At 40.0% G+C, this 21,577-nt stretch overlaps 1 protein-coding gene across 4 annotated transcripts in view; it reads left to right on the top strand.

Moving 5' to 3' along the window:
* Window positions 1-17,115, top strand: part of bmp7b (bone morphogenetic protein 7b) — a 60,815-nt gene extending 43,700 nt beyond the window's left edge. Inside the window, exons 2-8 of one of the 4 annotated variants that reach the window (XR_009826721.1) lie at window positions 880-1,078; window positions 1,141-1,289; window positions 6,263-6,466; window positions 13,984-14,060; window positions 16,441-16,551; window positions 16,623-16,827; window positions 16,884-17,115. Coding sequence is in view for 3 of the 4 variants with exons in the window: in XM_062052705.1 (XP_061908689.1) it covers window positions 880-1,078; window positions 1,141-1,289; window positions 6,263-6,466; window positions 13,984-14,060; window positions 16,441-16,551; window positions 16,623-16,772 (890 nt within the window). In the remaining variant the exon portion in view is untranslated. Of the gene's footprint in view, window positions 1-879; window positions 1,079-1,140; window positions 1,290-6,262; window positions 6,467-13,983; window positions 14,061-16,440; window positions 16,552-16,622 lie in introns of all 4 variants that reach the window. The other 3 variants (XM_062052705.1, XM_062052707.1, XM_062052704.1) reach the window with 3 other exon arrangements.
* The last annotated feature ends 4,462 nt before the right edge of the window (window positions 17,116-21,577 follow it).

Here is a 21,577-nt window from a genome sequence, read left to right as displayed (position 1 = left end):
TTGTCTCTGATTCTGATTGTGACCTCATTAATTGATCAGCTTCTCCTCTTGTCTTTGATTCTGATTGTGACCTCATTAATTGATCACCTTTTCCTCTTGTGTTTGATTCTGATTGTGACCTTATTAATTGATCACCTTCTCCTCTTGTCTCTGATTCTGATTGTGACCTCATTAATTGATCACCTTTTCCTCTTGTGTTTGATTCTGATTGTGACCTTATTATTGATCACCTTCTCCTCTTGTCTCTGATTCTGATTGTGACCTCATTAATTGATCACCTTTTCCTCTTGTGTTTGATTCTGATTGTGACCACATTAATTGATCACCTTTTCCTCTTGTGTTTGATTCTGATTGTGACCTCATTAATTGATCACCTTTTCCTCTTGTCTTTCATTCTGATTGTGACCTCATTAATTGATCAGCTTCTTCTCTTGTCTTTGATTCTGATTGTGACCTCATTAATTGATCACCTTTTCCTCTTGTCTTTCATTCTGATTGTGACCTCATTAATTGATCAGCTTCTTCTCTTGTCTTTGATTCTGATTGTGACCTCATTAATTGATCACCTTTTCCTCTTGTGTTTGATTCTGATTGTGACCTCATTAATTGATCACCTTTTCCTCTTGTCTTTCATTCTGATTGTGACCTCATTAATTGATCAGCTTCTTCTCTTGTCTTTGATTCTGATTGTGACCTCATTAATTGATCACCTTTTCCTCTTGTGTTTGATTCTGATTGTGACCTCATTAATTGATCACCTTTTCCTCTTGTCTTTCATTCTGATTGTGACCTCATTAATTGATCAGCTTCTCCTCTTGTCTTTGATTCTGATTGTGACCTCGTTAATTGATCATCTTCTCCTCTTCTCGATCGTGTCAGTGGAGCGTGACAAAGAATTCCTGCCAGTGCGGCGACATCATCGAGAATTCAGATTCGACGTGTCGCAGATTCCTGAGGGCGAGGCGGTCACAGCTGCTGAGTTTCGTATTTATAAAGACTTTGTCCACGAACGCTTGGAGAACGAGACCTTTCGAATCAGCGTCTACCAGGTGTTGCAGGAGCATACTGACAGGTACAGGTGTGTGTCTGCTGCATGTGCTGCTTTGGCTTTCAAAGCCTCAACCTCTGGCTTGTGTCCAGAGAATCCGACCTGTTCCTCCTGGACTCCCGCGTCATCTGGGCCACAGAAGAGGGCTGGCTGGTGTTCGACGTGACGGCCACCAGCAACCACTGGGTCCTGAACCCGGGAAGGAACTTGGGTCTACAGCTGGCTCTGGACGCCACAAACGGTAAGAGGGTCGCCTGCAGACACACCTGGAGAGCTTCAGGGAGGTAGCAAAGGTGCAACCACAAAGGAGGGAAGCCAGCGCTTTTCTGCTAATACCTTAGTCTTCTCTGCTCACACTTTAGTCTTTTCTGCTCACACCTTAGTCTTTTCTGATCACACTTTAGTCCATGGGTGTCAAACTCTGGCCGTGTAATTTCATTTGGCCCTTGAGGCAATATCAAATTAACACTAGAGCTGGCCCGTCGATTATATACAGCGGCGGTGCCGCGGTAACACCGCATTCACCGCTAATTCTCATATTTGCCAACCCTCCCGGGAGACTCCCAAATTTCTGTGCCCCTCCCGAAAATCTGCCCCGAGCTGTCATCACGTCCGCTTTCCATCCTGCCCAACGACGTGCTGGCTCAGTCACATAACATGTCACTATTATGTTGGATCCACTGTGGACTGGATTTTCGCTGATATGTTGGATCCACTATGGTCTGGACCAGGGGTCACCAACCTTTTTGAAACCAAGAGCTACTTCTTGGGTACTGATTAATGCGAAGGGCTACCAGTTTGATACACACTTCAATAAATTGCCGGAAATAGCCAATTTGCTCAATTTACCTTTAACTCTATGTTATTATTAATAATTAATGATATTTACACTTAATTGAACGGTTTAAAAGAGGAGAAAACATGAAAAAAAATGACAATTAAATTTTGAAACATAGTTTATCTTCAATTTCGACTCTTTAAAATTCATAATTCAACCGAAAAAAAGAAGACAAAAACTAGCTAATTTGAATCTTTTTGAAAAAATTAAAAAAAATAATTTATGGAACATCATTAGTAATTTTTCCTGATTAAGATTAATTTTAGAATTTTGATGACATGTTTTAAATAGGTTAAAATCCAATCTACACTTTGTTAGAATATATAACAAATTGGACCAAGCTATATTTCTAACAAAGACAAATCATTATTTCTTCTAGATTTTCCAGAACAAAAATTTTAAAATACATTCAAAAGACTTTGAAATAAGATTTAAATTTGATTCTACAGATTTTCTAGATTTGCCGGAATTTTTAAAAAAAAATTTAATCATAATAAGTTTGAAGAAATATTTCACAAATATTCTTCGTCGAAATAACAGAAGCTAAAATGAAGAATTAAATTAAAATGTATTTATTATTCTTTACAATAAATTTTTTTTTACTTGAACATTGATTTAAATTGTCAGGAAAGAAGAGGAAGGAATTTAAAAGGTAAAAAGGTATATGTGTTTAAAAATCCTAAAATCATTTTTAAGGTTGTATTTTTTCTCTAAAATTGTCTTTCTAAAAGTTATAAGAAGCAAAGTAAAAAAATGTATGAATGTATTTAAACAAGTGAAGACCAAGTCTTTAAAATATTTTCTTGGATTTTCAAATTCTATTTGAGTTTTGTCTCTCTTAGATTTAAAAAGGCAAAGCGAGACCAGCTTGCTAGTAAATAAATACAATTTAAAAAATAGAGGCAGCTCACTGGTAAGTGCTGCTATTTGGGCTATTTTTAGAACAGGCCTGCGGGCTACTCATCTGGTCCTTACGGGCTACCTGGTGCCCGCGGGCACCGCGTTGGTGACCCCTGGTCTGGACCTTCACAATATTATGTCAGACCCACTCGACATCCATTGCTTTCGGTCGCCCCTAGAGGGGGGGGTTACCCACATATGCGGTCCTCTCCAAGGTTTCTCATAGTCATTCACATCGACGTCCCACTGGGGTGAGTTTTTCCTTGCCCTTATGTGGGCTCTGTACCGAGGATGTCGTTGTGGCTTGTGCAGCCCTTTGAGACACTTGTGATTTAGGGCTATATAAATAAACATTGATTGATTAATTGATGGATGTGCGGCTTCTGCACGCACCAACACAAGTGAATGCAATGCATACTTGATCAACAGCCATACAGGTCACACTGAGGGTGTGGCCGTATAAACAATTTTAACACTGTTACAAATATGCGCCACACTGTGAACCCACACCAAACAAGAATGACAAACACATTTCGGGAGAACATCCGCACCGTAACACAACATAAGCACAAAAGAAAAAATACCCAGAACCCTTTGCAGCACTAACTCTTCCGGGACGCTACAAAATACACCCCCCCCCCCCCACACACACACACACACACCTTGTAGCGCCCCGGAAGAGTTAGTGCTGCAAAGGGTTCTGGGTATTTGTTCTGTTGTGTTTATGTTGTGTTACGGTGCAGATGTTCTCCCGAAACGTGTTTGTCATTCTTGTTTGGTGTGGGTTCACAGTGTGGCGCATATTTGTAACAGTGTTAAAGTTGTTTATACGGCCACCCTCAGTGTAACCTGTATGGCTGTTGATCAAGTATGCGTTGCATTGACGTGTGTGTGTGTGCGTTCAGAAGCCGCACATATCTTGTGACTGAGCCGGCAAGTTGTTAGAACGGATGAAAAGCGGACGTGACGACAGCTCGTAGAGGACGTTAAAGGCAGTGCCTTTTAGGTACTCCCCCAATACGAGAAAATGGTTGCCTCGGGTGATTTTCGGGAGGGGCAATTCCCGGGAAATTCGGGAGGGTTAGCAAGTATGCTCTACCGCCGTGTGCGCACAGTTTGCTGAAAAACTCAGTGTACTCGGCGCTGAGTTAAGCCGGCGATTTGGCGACTTTGATGGTCAGAAATGTAGATTTGAACTGTTTAGTAATCCCTTCACAGTCGATGTGGAAAAAGCTCCAATTAACCTCCAAATGGAGCTGATTGAACTCCAGTGTGATGACACGCTGAAGTTGATGCTGTTGGCGCCGCACACTTTCCACAATTCATCCCTGACACAATGCCTCAGCTCCGCACCCAAGCTGCTCAATTGCTCTCCATGTTCGGCAGCACTTATCTATGTGAGCAACTTTTCTCCTCAATGAAGATGACGAAAACGTCTCACAGGATACGTCTGACTGATGAACACCTTCATTCGATAATGAGGGTTGCCTCAGCTCAAAGCCTGAGCCCCGACATTAATGAACTAGCATCCAAGAAAAGATGGCAGGTATCTGGCTTGGGCACATCAGATTAGATCAGTGTGTTGCAAACTGAGCAGTTTAAAGTCCTGAATGGTTGGTTTATTCATTATTTTATTTTCAAATTTATTAGCCTGTGGAAAAAGTTAATGTTGATATTTACCTCTGAAAGCTGCAAATAGAAAAGAGGCATTACATTTTTATTTAAATTGTATTTGATATGCCATTGATATTTTTTAATTATTATTATTATTATTTGAAACTCGATTTTGCATATCACTATAAAGTTATATAAGCCCTGCTTGTTCAATATTCAATGCAAAACTTGTTTGGGTCCCTATTAAAAGGTTAATTTGTTCAACCTTGGCCCGCAGCTTTGTTCAGTTTTACATTTTGGCCCACTCTGTATTTGAGTTTGACACCCCTGCTTTAGTCTTTTCTGCCCACACTTTAGTCTTTTCTGCTCACACCTAACCTTTTGTGCTCACACCTTAGTCTCCTCTGCTCACACCTTTGTCTTTTCTGCTCACACCTAACCTTTTTTGCTCACCTTAGTCTTTGCTGCTCACACTTTCGTCTTTTCAGCGAACACTTCCCTTCTTTTCTGCTCACACCTTAGTCTTTGCTGCTCTCTCTTTAGTCTTTTTTTGCTCCCACCTTAGTCTTATCTGCTCACACTTTAGTGTTTTCTGCTCAAAATGTAGTCATTTCTGTTAACAATTAAGTATTTTCTGCTCAGACCTTAGTCTTTTTTGCTCACACCTTCGTCTTTTCTGCTCACACGTTAGTCTTTTAAGCCCACACTTAAGTCTTTTCTGCTCAAACCTTAGTCTTTTCTGCCCACACTTAAGTCTTTTTTGCTCACATTTTATTTTTTTTGCTCACACCTTAGTCTTTTCTGCTCAAACCTTAGTCTTTTCTGCTCAAACCTTAGTCTTTTCTGCCCACACTTAAGTCTTTTTTGCTCACATTTTATTTTTTTTGCTCACACCTTAGTCTTTTCTGCTCAAACCTTAGTCTTTTCTGCTCAAACCTTAGTCTTTTCTGCCCACACTTAAGTCTTTTTTGCTCACATTTTATTTTTTTTGCTCACACCTTAGTCTTTTCTGCTCAAACCTTAGTCTTTTCTGCTCAAACCTTAGTCTTTTCAGCCCACACTTAAGTATTTCCTGCTCAGACCTTAGTCTTTTTTGCTCACACCTTCGTCTTTTCTGCTCACACGTTAGTCTTTTAAGCCCACACTTAAGTCTTTTCTGCTCAAACCTTAGTCTTTTCTGCCCACACTTAAGTCTTTTTTGCTCACATTTTATTTTTTTTGCTCACACCTTAGTCTTTTCTGCTCAAACCTTAGTCTTTTCTGCTCAAACCTTAGTCTTTTCTGCCCACACTTAAGTCTTTTTTGCTCACATTTTATTTTTTTTGCTCACACCTTAGTCTTTTCTGCTCAAACCTTAGTCTTTTCTGCTCAAACCTTAGTCTTTTCTGCCCACACTTAAGTCTTTTTTGCTCACATTTTATTTTTTTTGCTCACACCTTAGTCTTTTCTGCTCAAACCTTAGTCTTTTCTGCTCAAACCTTAGTCTTTTCTGCCCACACTTAAGTCTTTTTTGCTCACATTTTATTTTTTTTGCTCACACCTTAGTCTTTTCTGTTCACACTTTAGTCTTTTCTGCTCACACCTTAGTCTTTTTTGCTCACACTTTTTGTGTGTGTGTGTGTGTGTGTGTTGATGTTGCGGTTGGGACAATGCAAAAAAGTGTGTGTTGATGTTTCATGAGAGTTGAGCGTGTGCAGACAAGAAAAAAGACGCTGGCGGCCACCAGTAGAATTTATGTCCTGTCAAACGGTGATCAGACGCACAATTTAGCGTGGCAGCAAACACACACACGCACACACAACAAGGCAAATGAACACTTTGGATTGTTGGTTTTAACTCCCTCTCCTTGTGGCCCTCTCCAGGAGAAAGCATTAACCCTCGCATGGCCGGGCTGATTGGTCGGAGTGGCCCTCAGAACAAACAGCCCTTCATGGTGGCCTTCTTCAAAGCCACCGAGGTGCACCTGCGTAGCATTCGCTCGGCACAAGGGGGCGCCAAACAGCGCAACGCCAACCGCTCCAAAGGGGCCAAGAGCCAGGAGGCGCTCAGAGTGGCAAACATCGCAGGTGAGGGAACACACTGGGTCGATACGGCCGGTCGAAGATCATTGATGTGCTGATGCTGACATTGAGGTTGACAATTTTTACTTTTTCACTGATATCAGTGATGGTGTTTCTGGACAAGAGGACATGTGTGATATCAGTGATGGTGTTTCTGGACAAGAGGACAAGTGTGATATCAGTGATGGTGTTTCTGGACAAGAGGATATGTGTGATATCAGTGATGATGGTTCTGGACAAGAGGACATGTGTGATATCAGTGATGATGGTTCTGGACAAGAGGACATGTGTGATATCAGTGATGATGGTTCTGGACAAGAGGACATGTGTGATATCAGTGATGATGGTTCTGGACAAGAGGACATGTGTGATATCAGTGATGGTGTTTCTGGTCAAGAGGACATGTGTGATATCAGTGATGATGTTTCTGCACAAGAGGACATGTGTGATATCAATGATGATGTTTCTGGACAAGAGGACATGTGTGATATCAGTGATGATGTTTCTGGACAAGAGGACATGTGTGATATCAGTGATGATGTTTTCGGGGGAAATGGACATGTTTGATATCAGTGATGATGTTTCTGGATAAGAGGACATGTTGGATATCAGTGATGATGTTTCTGGAGAATTGGACATCTTTGATATCAATGATGATGTTTGTGGGGAATTGGACATGTGTGATATCAGTGATGATATTTATTTTAGATTTGGACATGTTTGATATCAGTGATGTTGTTTCTGGAGAATTGGACATGTTTGATATCAGTGATGATGTTTTTGGAGAATTGGACATTTTTGATATCAGTGATGATGTTTCAGGACAAGAGGACTAGTTTGATATCAGTGATGACGTTTCTGGACAAGAGCAGGTGTGTGAAATTAGTGATGATGTTTCTGGGGAATCGGACATGTTTGATATCAATGATGATGTTTCTGGACAAGAGGACATGTGTGATATCAGTGATGATGTTTCTGGACAAGAGGATATGTTTGATATCAGTGATGATGTTTTTGGACAAGAGGACGTGTGTGATATCAGTGATAATGTTTCTGGGGAATTGGACTTGTTTGATATCGGTGATGATGTTTCTGGACAAGAGGACATGTGTGATATCAGTGATGATGTTTCTGGACAAGAGGACATGTGTGATATCAGTGATGATGTTTCTGGACAAGCGGACATGTGTGATATCAGTGATGATGTTTTCTGGGGAAATGGACATGTTTGATATCAGTGATGATCTTTCTGCATAAGAGGACATGTTTGATATCAGTGATGCATTTTGTTGGGAATTGGACATGTGTGACATCAGTGATGATATTTATTTTAGATTTGGACATGTTTGATATCAGTGATGATGTTTTTGGAGAATTGGACATGTGTGATATTAGTGATGATGTTTCTGGACAAGAGGACATGTTTGATATCAGTGATGATGTTTTTGGACAAGAGGCCATGTGTGGTATAAGTGATAATGTTTCTGGGGAATTGGACTTGTTTGATATCGGTGATGATATTCCTGGACAAGAGGACATGTTTGATATCAGTAATGATGTTTCTGGAGAATTGGACATATTTGATATCAGTGATGATGTTTGTGGGGAATTGGACATGTGTGATATCAGTGATATTTATTTTGGATTTGGACATGTTTGATATCAGTAATGTTGTTTCTGGAGAATTGGACATGTTTGATATCAGTGATGATGTTTCAGGACAAAAGGACTAGTTTGATATCAGTGATGCCGTTTCTGGACAAGAGCATGTGTGTGAAATTAGTGATGATGTTTCTGGGGAATCGGACATGTTTGATATCAGTGATGATGTTTCTGGACAAGAGGACATGTTTAATGTCAGTGATGATGTTTTTGGACAAGAGGACGTGTGTGATATCAGTGATAATGTTTCTGGACAAGAGGACATGTTTGATATCGGTGATGATGTTTCTGGACAAGAGGACATGTTTGTTATCAGTGATGATGTTTCTGGAGAATCGGACATGTTTGATATCGGTGATGATGTTTCTGGAGAATTGGACATGTTTGATATCGGTGATGATGTTTCTGGACAAGAGGGCATGTTTGATATCAGTGATGATGTTTCTGGAGAATTGGACATGTTTGATATCAGTGATGATGTTTGTGGGGCATTGGACACGTGTGATATCTGTGATATTTATTTTAGATTTGGACATGTTTGATATCAGTGATGTTGTTTCTGGACAAGAGTACATGTGTGATATCAGCAGTGTTGGGACTAATCACATTACTGTAACGGCGTTATTTTCGGCGGTAACTAGTAGTCTAACGCATTATTTTTTATAATCAGTAAATCAGTTACCGTTACTACATGATGCGTTACTGCAAGTTATTTTTTAAGTAGTATTGGCTAGAAACTGAGAAGATCCGAGTGTGTTTAATTGGAGAGCTGCAGTGTCGTCCTCCTGAATCACTAGGAGGAGAAGAGGCGCGCTGTGTGTGTGGCTGTGTGTGTGTGTGTGTGTGTGTGTGTGTGTGTGTGTGTGTGTGTGTGTGTGTGTGTGTGTGTGTGTGTGTGTGTGTGTGTGTGTGTGTGTGTGTGTGTGTGTGTGTGTGTGTGTGTGTGTGTGTGTGTGATGATGTTTCTGGAGAATTGGACATGTTTGATATCGGTGATGATGTTTCTGCGGAATTGGACATGTTTGATATCAGTGATAATGTTTCTGGACAAAAGGACATGTTTGATATCGGCGATGATGTTTCTGGATAAGAGGACATGTGTGATATCAGTGATGACGTTTCTGGACCAAAGAACAAGTTTTTTTTATCAGTGATGATGTTTCTGGACACAAGGACATGAATGATATCAGTGATGATGTTTCTGGAGAATTGGACATGTTTGATATCAGTGATGTTGTTTCTGGGGAATTGTACATGTGTGATATCAGTGATGATGTTTCTGGACAAGAGGACATGTTTGATATCAGTGATGATGTTTCTGGACAAGAGGACATGTTTGATATCAGTGATGATGTTTCTGGACGCGAGGACATACATGATATCAGTGATGACGTTTCTGGAGATTTGGACATGTTTGATATCAGAGATGATGTTTCTGGGGAATTGGACATGTGTGATATCAGTGATGATGTTTCTGGACAAGAAGACATGTTTCTGGACAAGAGGACATGTTTGATATCAGTGATGATGTTTCTGGACAAGAGGACATGTTTGATATCAGTGATGATGTTTCTGGACCAGAGGACATGTTTGATATCAGTGATGATGTTTCTGGACAAGGGGGCATGTTTGCTATCAGTGATGATGTTTCTGGACAAGAGGACATGTGTGATATCAGTGATGATGTTTCTGGATAAGAGGACATGTGTGATATCAGTGATGATGTTTCTGGACAAGAGTACATGTTTGATATCGGCGATGATGTTTCTGGGGGAATTGAACATATTTGATATCAGTGATGATGTTTCTGGACAAGAGGACATGTTTGATATCAGTGATGATGTTTCTGGACACGAGGACATGTATGATATCAGTGATGACGTTTCTGGAGATTTGGACATGTTTGATATCAGTGATGCTGTTTGTGGGGAATTGGACATGTGTGATATCAGTGATGATGTTGCTGGACAAGAGGACATGTTTCTGGACAAGTGGACATGTTTGATATCAGTGATGATGTTTCTGGACAAGAGGACATGTTTGATATCAGTGATGATGTTTCTGGACAAGAGGGCATGTTTGCTATCGGTGATGATGTTTCTGGACAAGAGGACATGTGTGATATCAGTGATGATGTTTCTGGATGAGAGGACATGTGTGATATCAGTGATGATGTTTCTGGACAAGAGTACATGTTTGATATCGGTGATGATGTTTCTGGGGGAACTAAACATATTTGATATCAGCGATGATGTTTCTGGACAAGAGGACATGTGTGATATCAGTGATGATGTTTCTGGAGAATTGGACATGTTTGATATCAGTGATGATGTTTCTGGGGAATTGGATATGTGTGATATCAGTGATGATGTTTCTGGATAAGAGGACATGTTTCTGAATAAGAGGACATGTTTGATATCAGTGATAATGTTTCTGGACAAGAGGACATGTGTGATATCAGTGAGGATGTTTCTGGACGAGAGGACATGTGTGATATCAGTGATGATGTTTCTGGACAAGGGGACATGTTTGTTATCAGTAATAATGTTTCTGGACAAGAGGACATGTGTGATATCAGTGATAATGTTTCTGGACAAGAGGACAACTTTGATATCAGTGATTACGTTTCTGGAGAATGGACTAACGAGATATAATCATCTCCTTGTGAGATATGATCATGAATAGTGTCTCAGTACATGTTGGGAAAAGGAAGCTGATTGAAGAGAACATGAGAAGGTTCTAGCAAGGTGCTTTGTCAGCAGTACTGAACATCTCCATCTCACACTTGGATTGTTCACGTTGTGTAAGGATGACATCATAGCAGCCATTTGGAAGAACAAACATGCCAACTTTGACACCACTTTCATGGGAGCTGTGAGAGCGTGTGTTTACATGAAGCCTTACATCGTCCTGTTTATTTACACAAGAGCAGGAAGTCCGAGGCTTTCACCACGCAGCACGTGCGCACCAAACACAGGAACTTGGTGCACTCCTAGGAGGACCAGCAGATGCAGAACTTGGTGATCTCTGACATGGTGGTCATGTGGTCATGTGATCATGTGGACATGGTGGTCATGTGGACATGGTGGTCATGTGATCATGTGGACATGGTGGTCATGTGGTCATGTGATCATGTGGACATGGTGGTCATGTGGACATGGTGGTCATGTGATCATGTGGACATGGTGGTCATGTGGACATGGTGGTCATGTGATCATGTGGACATGGTGGTCATGTGATCATGTGGACATGGTGGTCATGTGGACATGGTGGTCATGTGATCATGTGGACATGGTGGTCATGTGGACATGGTGGTCATGTGATCATGTGGACATGGTGGTCAAGTGATCATGTGGAAATGGTGGTCATGTGGACATGGTGGTCATGTGGACATGGTGGTCATGTGATCATGTGGACTTGGTGGTCATGTGATCATGTGGAAATGGTGGTCATGTGATCATGTGGACATGGTGGTCATGTGATCATGTGGAAATGGTGGTCATGTGATCATGTGGACATGGTGGTCATTTGATCATGTGGAAATGGTGGTCATGTGATCATGTGGACATGGTGGTCATTTGATCATGTGGAAATGGTGGTCATGTGATCATGTGGACCTGGTGATCATGTGGACATGGTGGTCATGGGGACATGGTGGTCATGTGATCATGTGGACATGGTGGTCATGTGATCATGTGGACATGGTGGTCATGTGATCATGGGGACATGGTGGTCATGTGGAAATGGTGGTCATGTGATCATGTGGACATGGTGATCATGGGGACATGGTGGTCATGTGGAAATGGTGGTCATGTGATCATGTGGACATGGGTACATGGTGGTCATGTGATCATGTGAAAATGGTGGTCATGTGATCATGTGGACATGGTGGTCATGTAATCATGTGGACATGCAATCGTGTAATCATGTGGACATGGTGGTCATGTGATCATGTGGACATGGTGGTCATGTGATCATGTGGAAATGGTGATCATGTGGACATGGTGGTCATGTGATCATGTGGAAATGGTGGTCATGTGATCATGTGGACTTGGTGATCATGTGATTATGTGGACATGTAATCATGTGGACATTCAATTGTGTAATCATGTGGACATGGTGGTCATGTGATCATGTGGACATGGTGGTCATGTGAACATGGTGATCGTGTGGACATGGTGGTCATGTGACCATGTGCACATGGTGATCATGTGATCATGTGGACATGGTGATCATGTGACCATGTGGACATGGTAGTCATGTGAACATGGTGATCATGTGGACATGGTGGTCATGTGATCATGTGGACATGGTGGTCATGTGAACATGTGGACATGGTGGTCATGTGAACATGGTGATCATGTGGACATGGTGCTCATGTGATCATGTGGACATGGTGGTCATGTAATCATGTGGACATGCAATCGTGTAATCATGTGGACATGGTGGTCATGTGATCATGTGGACATGGTGGTCATGTGATCATGTGGAAATGGTGATCATGTGGACATGGTGGTCATGTGATCATGTGGAAATGGTGGTCATGTGATCATGTGGACTTGGTGATCATGTGATTATGTGGACATGTAATCATGTGGACATTCAATTGTGTAATCATGTGGACATGGTGGTCATGTGATCATGTGGACATGGTGGTCATGTGAACATGGTGATCGTGTGGACATGGTGGTCATGTGACCATGTGCACATGGTGATCATGTGATCATGTGGACATGGTGATCATGTGACCATGTGGACATGGTAGTCATGTGAACATGGTGATCATGTGGACATGGTGGTCATGTGATCATGTGGACATGGTGGTCATGTGAACATGTGGACATGGTGGTCATGTGAACATGGTGATCATGTGGACATGGTGCTCATGTGATCATGTGGACATGGTGATAATGTGACCATGTGGACATGGTGCTCATGTGATTATGTGGACATGGTGATCCTGTGACATGTGAACATGGTGGTCATGTCATTATGTGGATATGGTTGTCATGTGATCATGTGGACATGGTGGTAGTGTGATCATGTGGACATGCAATCGTGTGATCATGTGGACATAGTGGTCATGTGATCATGTGGACATGGTGGTCATGTGGACATGGTGGTCATGTGATCAAGTGGACATGCAATCGTGTGATCATGTGGACATGCAATCGTGTGATCATGTTGACATGGTGGTCATGTGATCAAGTGGACATGCAATCGTGTGATCATGTGGACATGGTGGTCATGTGATCATATGGACATGCAATCGTGTGATCATGTGGACATGCAATCGTGTGATCATGTTGACATGGTGGTCATGTGATCAAGTGGACATGCAATCGTGTGATCATGTGGACATGGTGGTCATGTGATCAAGTGGACATGCAATCGTGTGATCATGTGGACATGGTGGTCATGTGATCATATGGACATGCAATCGTGTGATCATGTTGACATGGTGGTCATGTGATTTTGTGGACATACTATCGTATGATCATGTGGACATGGTGGTCATGTGATCATGTGGACATGCAGTCGTGTGAGCATGTGGACATGGTGGACATGTGATCATGTGGACATGGTGGACATGTGATCATGTGGACATGGTGGACATGCAATCGTGTGGTCATGTGGAAAAGGTGGTCATGTGATCATGTGATCATGTGGACATGTCATGTTGTCCATGTCTATGAAGCACACAAAACCTGCAGATAACAATCAGAAAAAGTGTGCGTAAGTTTGTGTGAGATGAACGCCAAAGCTGTGACCTCTGACCTGGTGCCCTTGACCCTTGACTGTTGAGATGTTTGCACTTTGTCCAACAGTCTAATTGTTGTGGACGTTGTCTTCGTGCACAGAGAACAGCAGCACGGATCTGAAGCAGGCCTGCAAGAAGCACGAGCTCTACGTCAGCTTCCGAGACCTCGGGTGGCAGGTACGATTCCTTCACAACCAGGAAGTAACTCAATGTACGATTCCTTCACAACCAGGAAGTAACTGAATGTACGATTCCTTCACAACCAGGAAGTAACTCAATGTTACCTTTCAGCCTCCGTGTGTTACAGTTACGAATATTTACATCATGGTACTTACAGATATGAATATTTACATCATAATACTTACAGTTATGAATATATTTACATCATAGTACTCACAGTTATAAATATTTGCATCATGGTACTCACAATTATATGAATATTTACATCATGGTATTCACAATTATGAACATTTACATCATGGTACTCAAAGTCATGAATATTTACATCATGGTACTTACAGTTATGAATATTTACATCATAGTACTTACATTTTTGAATATATTTACATCATAGTACTAATAGTTATGAATATTTACATCATAGTACTAACATGTATGAATATTTAAATCGTGGTACTCACAGTTATGAATATTTACGTCATGGTACTGACAATGATATGAATATTTACATTGTGGTACTTACAGTTATAAATATTAACATCATAGTACTCGCAGTTATGAATATTTACATCATGGTACTCACAATTATATGAATATTTACATCATGGTACTCACAATTATATGAATATTTACATAATGATAAATGGGTTATACTTGTATAGCGCTTTTCTACCTTCAAGGTACTCAAAGCGCTTTGACAGTATTTCCACATTCACCCATTCACACACACATTCACACACTTTTTCATCTTAGTACTCACAGTTATGAATATTTACATCATGGTACTCACAAGTATATGAGTGGTACTCACAATGATATGAATATTTACATAATGGTACTCACAATTATATGGATTTTGTCACATTGTGTTGGTGACGAACCCCAAGATGCAGAGATGACGATAGGCATTGAGCGGGAAAACGTTATTTAATGTCCAAAAATATAAAGAAAAAACACAAACCAGGAACTAGGAACAGGAAACAGGATGCCAGGGAAACAGGAACTGGAAGACGAGGAACAAAAAGACAGCAAGCTACAAACAGCTACAGAATATAGCTTACCTCTACCGCATCCAGCTACACTGACATCGACAAGTAGAAATGACAATAATCCAGCACTGACTGGAGGGGAAGGCAGGTTTAAATAGCAGCTGGCTGATTGACAGCAGGTGTGCCCAGGTGCCAATCAGCCGCAGCTGAGGGGAAGCAGCACTCAGGGAGACAATCAGGAAATAACCAAAATAAGAGCGCTGACAGGAAATGACAGAGGAAAAACCAAAACATAACTAAACTGTCAGGGACAAGCCTGACATATTTTCTCATCTTAGTACTCACAGTTATGAATATTTACATCATGGTACTCACAGTTGTGAATATTTACATCATGGTACTTACAGTTATATGAATATTCACATCATGGTACTCACAGTTATGAATATTTTCATCATGGTACTCACAGTTATATGAATATTCACATCATGGTACTCACAGTTATGAATATTTACATCATGGTACTCACAGTTATATGAATATTCACATCATGGTACTCACAGTTATGAATATTTACATCATGGTACTCACAGTTATATGAATATTCACATCATGGTACTCACAGTTATGAATATTTACATCATGGTACTCACAGTTATATGAATATTCACATAATGGTACTCACAGTTATGAATATTTACATCATGGTACTCACAGTTATATGAATATTCACATCATGGTACGCACAGTTATGAATATTTTCATCATGGTACTCACAGTTATATGAATATTCACATCATGGTACTCACAGTTATGAATATTTACATCATCGTACTCACAGTTATATGAATATTCACATCATGGTACGCACAGTTATGAATATTTTCATCATGGTACTCACAGTTATGAATATTTACATAATGGTAATTACAATTATATGAATATTTACATCATCGTACTTACAGTTATGAATATTTACATCATAATACTCACAGTTATGAATATTTACATCATAATACTCACAGTTATGAATATTTACATCATGGTACTCACAATTATATGAATATTTATATCATGGTACTCACAATTATGAATATTTCCATCATGGTCCTCACAGTTATGAATAATTACATCATGGTACACACAGTTATGAATATTTACATCATGGTACTCACAGTCATGAATATTTACATCATAGTACTCACAGTTATGAATATTTACATCATCGTACTTACAGTTATGAATATTTACATCATAGTACTCACAGTTATGAATATTTACATCATTGAACTCAGAGTTATGAATATATTTACATCATAGTATTCACAGTTATGAATATTTACATCATAGTAACCACACTTATGAATATTTACATATTGTGTGCCCAGGACTGGATCATCGCCCCTGAAGGTTACGCCGCGTACTACTGCGAGGGCGAGTGTGCCTTCCCGCTCAACTCCTACATGAACGCCACCAACCACGCCATCGTGCAGACTCTGGTCAGTCCAGTTTGTCTGGTGATCATCCCAACATGATGAGTCACCATGGTCACCTTCTTCTTCTCCTGCAGGTTCACTTCATCAACCCCGACACTGTTCCAAAACCTTGTTGTGCTCCCACGCAGCTCCACGCCATCTCCGTGCTTTACTACGACGACAGCTCCAACGTCATCCTCAAAAAGTACCGCAACATGGTGGTCAGAGCTTGTGGATGCCACTAGACCACTAACACACACACACACACACACACACACACACACACACACACACACACACACACACACACACACACACACACACACACACACATACACACACACACACACACACACTTTTGTGCTTTCTACTGTGTACACAAGACATTTGAAGACATTTTCTATTCAACAATTATTCTCAGTTGTTTTATTTTGCTGTAGATGTGTATTTCTTGCGAGATGTTGATCATGTGTACAATAATGTGTAAATAATGTTGTCAAATGTATATTTATTAGGCTTTTATGTCGCTAAATGTCGCAGGAAGAGGTTTTGTGTTGACATTTGGTCACTTTTTCCTCCCCAGCTGTAATAAAATATGTCATATTTAAGTTGGTGAATTTGTTTGGTAAAAATCTTTTGTTAAGATTTCCGTTACCTTTGGTGTTTGGATTGTGGGGCTGGACCCCAGGATGCAGAGACTGGAGATCGTTGGCAGGTAAGAAGAAGCCCTTTTATTAAGGAAAAGACAGGAAGTAGTACAAAACCCAAAACCAGTGAAGTTGGCACGTTGTGTAAATGGTAAATAAAAACAGAATACAATGATTTGAAAATCCTTTTCAACTTATATTCAATTGAATAGGCTGCAAAGACAAGATATCTAACGTTCGAATTGGTAAAAAAAAATATTTTTTGCAAATATTAGCTCATTTGGAATTTGATGCCTGCAACATGTTTCAAAAAAGCTGGCACAAGTGGCAAAAAAGACTGAGCAAGTTGAGGAATGCTCATCAAACCCTTATTGGGAACATCACACAGGTGAACAAGCTAATTGGGAACAGGTGGGTGCCATTATTGGGTATAAAAGCAGCTTCCATGAAATGCTCAGTCGTTCACAAACAAGGATGGGGCGAGGGTCACCACTTTGTCAACAAATGTGTGAGCAAATTGTTTAAGAACAACATTTCTCAACCAAGCTATTGTAAGGAATTTAGGGATTTCACCATCTACGGTCCGTAATATCATCAAAAGGCTCAGAGAATCTGGAGAAATCACTGCACGTAAGCGGCAAGGCTGACAACCAACATTGAATGCCCGTGACCTTCGATCCCTCAGGTAGTGCTGCATCAAAAACCGACATCAGTGTGTAAAGGGTATCACCACATGGGCTCAGGAACACTAAGGAAAACCACTGTCAGTAACTACAATTTGTCGCTATATCTGTAAGTGCAAGTTAAAACTCTACTATGCAAAGCGAAAGCCATTTATCAACAACACCCAGAAACGCCGCCGGCTTCGCTGGGCCCGAGCTCATCTAAGATGGACTGATGCAAAGTGGAAAAGTGTTCTGTGGTTTGACAAGTCCACATTTCAAATTGTTTTTGGAAACTGTGGAGGAAATGAACCATTCGGACTGTTCTAGGCGCAAAGTGTAAAAGCCAGCCTCTGTGATGGTATGGGGGTGTATTAGTGCCCAAGGCATGGGTAACTTACACATCTGTGAAGGCACCATTAATGCTGAAAGGTACATACAGGTTTTGGAGCAACATAAGTTGCCATCCAAGCAACGTTACCATGGACGCCCCTGCTTATTTCGGCAAAACAATGCCAAGCCACGTGTTACAACAGCGTGGCTTCATAGTAAAAGAGTGCGGGTACTAGACTGGCCTGCCTGTAGTCCAGACCTGTCTCCCATTGAAAATGTGTGGCGCATTATGAAGCCTAAAATACCACAACGGAGACCCCCGGACTGTTGAACAACTTAAGCTGTACATCAAGCAGGAATGGGAAAGTATTCCACTTCAAAAATGTGTCTCCTCATTACTCCCAGATATACTATTTCAGTAGTACTACTAGTAGTAGTGGTGGTAGTAGAAGTAGTGTTACAGTACTAATAGTAGTACTGTAATATTACCCCTTGTTCTACTATTACAGTACAAGTATTAGTATTGCCGTACTAATAGTAGTACTGTAACAATACTCCCTGATATTCTATTGCAGTACTGTAGTACTGTAACACTGCCCTAAGATGAACAATTACAGTACTACTAGTAGCAGTAGTAGTAGTAGTAGTAGTAGTAGTATTACAGTATTAATAGCAGTACTGTAACACTACCCCTGGATGAACTATTACAGTACTAGTACTAGTAGTAGGATTACAGTATTAATAGTAGTACTGTAAAACTACCCCTGGATTAACTATTACAGTACTAGTAGTAGTAGTAGTAGTAGTAGTATTACAGTATTAATATTAGTACTGTAACACTAACCCTGGATGAACTATTACAGTGATAGTGGTAGTATTGCAGTATTAATAGTACTACTGTAGTACTACTCCTAGATGAACTATTACAGTACTAGTAGTAGTGGTAGTAGTAGTAGTAGTAGTAGTAGTATTACAGTATTATTAGTAGTACTGTAATATTACCCCTAGATGAACTAGTACAGTAATAGTAGTAGGAGTAGTAGTAGTAGTAATACATTATTATTAGTAGTACTATAATACTACCCCTAGATAAACTATTACAGTACTACTACTAGTAGTAGTAGTATTACAGTATTAATAGTAATACTGTAATACTACCCCTAGATGAACTATTACAGTACTGGTAGTAGTAGTTGTAGTAATACAGTATTATTATTAGTACTGTAATACTACCCCTAGATGAACTATTACACTACTACTTGTAGTCATAGTATTACAGTATTATTTGTAGTACTGTAATACTACCCCTAGAGCAGGGGTGGGCAATTAATTTTTACCAGGGGCCACATGAGCAACCCGAGCACTGCTGGAGGGCCGCATCGACAATATTTCAATTTAATTTTGCTCAAAATTATTTTGTATATATACCGTAAGATACATAATAATAATAATAATAATAATAATAATAATAATAATTAATAATAATAATACTTTCATTTAACCTAACTTAACTTTATACCAAAAGCACTGCTTTGGAAATCATTTGTACCCCTTTCAGAGATCACATTTAGTTCCCCTTAAACATCCTCATGTTGCACAATGAAATGTAAGCATAGGATGAAGTGTGCATTCCTGTAACTTTCTCTAGTAACAGCATTCCATGATTAATATCAATAAATTAACATTAATAATAAATGACAGTACAATAAGCACACGTATGATTGAGGAGTCATAGTGTAACTTTGTGTGGTGTTTGAGTTGTCCGACTTTTTGTGTGGCCATAAACGCACTAATGGTTTAGTGGTATGCGTGTTGGTGACAGATGACAAGTTGGTTTTGGCCTGGTTTGTACGGCAGAAAATGACTCGTTTTTTGAGATAGAATTGTTTTACTCATGTTTTTGGTGTGGTTATGGCCGAATATAAACAGTTTTGCTCAATAAAGTGATCGATATAATTCCTGTCCTCGAAGCATCTCGATAGACGTTACAATAATTGAACGGTGTTCAATTGAACGGTGTTGACGAACACCGTTAGGGCCGCTTGTTGTCACTGTCACTCAAAGTTGCATTGCAAAATTACACAGAATAAATGTGTTTATTTTGTTTAGAATTCAGATGGGATTTGATTTGGTGCGCGGCATATATTTGCTGTGCGCAGAGGACGCTTGAGCAGTGCGCAATTGTGCAGGCGCGCACCTTAGATGGAACGTTGCTTGGCAGTCCATGTCTTGTTGAAAACACGCCATTCGTCATCAACTTTTCTCTTTTTAGCGTCTCGGGTGTAAATCGTGCATCACTTGTCGCTGTGCACCTTCACTCACAAGTTACACACGGACATACGCCCATAAATAACACTTTTCAAAATAAAAGCAGCACAGTTGTATTGCGCGCACGACATAGATGTTTTTTCAACTTTATTTTGTAATTTGTGATTGCAGCTGTTCACAATCACTCAAAATCACGCACGCGCATACGTCCACACGGAAGTAATACAAATAACGCTTTTCAAAACAAAAGCAGCACCGTTGTATTGCACACTCGACATAGATACTTTTTAAAATGTATTTTGTAATTTATGATTGGCCTCACGCGGGCTGGACAGGGACGCACAAAGGGCCGGATGTGGCCCGCGGGCCGCAGAATGCCCAGGTCTGCCCTAGAGGAATTATTGCAGCACTACTAGTAGTAGTATTACAGTATTATTAGTAGTACTGTAATACTAACCCCTGAATGAACTATTACAGTACTAGTAGTAATAGTAGTGATATTACAGTATTATTAGTAGTACTGTAATACAACCCTTAAATGAACTATTACAGTACTAGTAGTAGTAGTAGTATTACAGTATTATTAGTAGTACTATAATACTACCCCTAAATGAACTATTACAGTCCTAGTAGTAGTAGTATTACAGTATTATTATTAGTAATACTGTAATACTACCCCTAGATTAACTATTACAGTACTGCTAGTAGTAATAGTATTACAGTATCATTAGTAGCACTGTAATACTACCCCTATATTAACTATTACAGTACTAGTAGTAGTAGTAGTAGTAGTATTACAGTATTATTAGTAGTACTGTAATACTACCCCTAGATGAACTATTACAGTACTACTTGTAGTCGTAGTATTACAGTAGTATTAGTAGTGCTGTAATACTACCCCTAGATAAACTATTACAGTACTAGTTGTAGTAGTAGTATTGCATTATTATTAGAAGTACTGTAATACTACCCCTAGATGAACTTTTACAGTACTACTACTACTACTAGTAGTAGTAGTAGTAGTAGTAGTAGTAGTATTGCAGTAGTATTAATAGTACTGTAATACTACCCCTAGATGAACTATTACAGTACTAGTTGTAGTAGTAGTATTGCATTATTATTAGTAGTACTGTAATACTA

The sequence above is a fragment of the Entelurus aequoreus genome, linkage group LG07 (assembly GCF_033978785.1).
Source record: "Entelurus aequoreus isolate RoL-2023_Sb linkage group LG07, RoL_Eaeq_v1.1, whole genome shotgun sequence".
Classification (NCBI taxonomy): Eukaryota; Metazoa; Chordata; class Actinopteri; order Syngnathiformes; family Syngnathidae; genus Entelurus; species Entelurus aequoreus.
The sequence above is the reverse complement of the archived record's forward strand: the minus strand, read 5'-3'. Positions and strand labels throughout refer to the sequence as shown.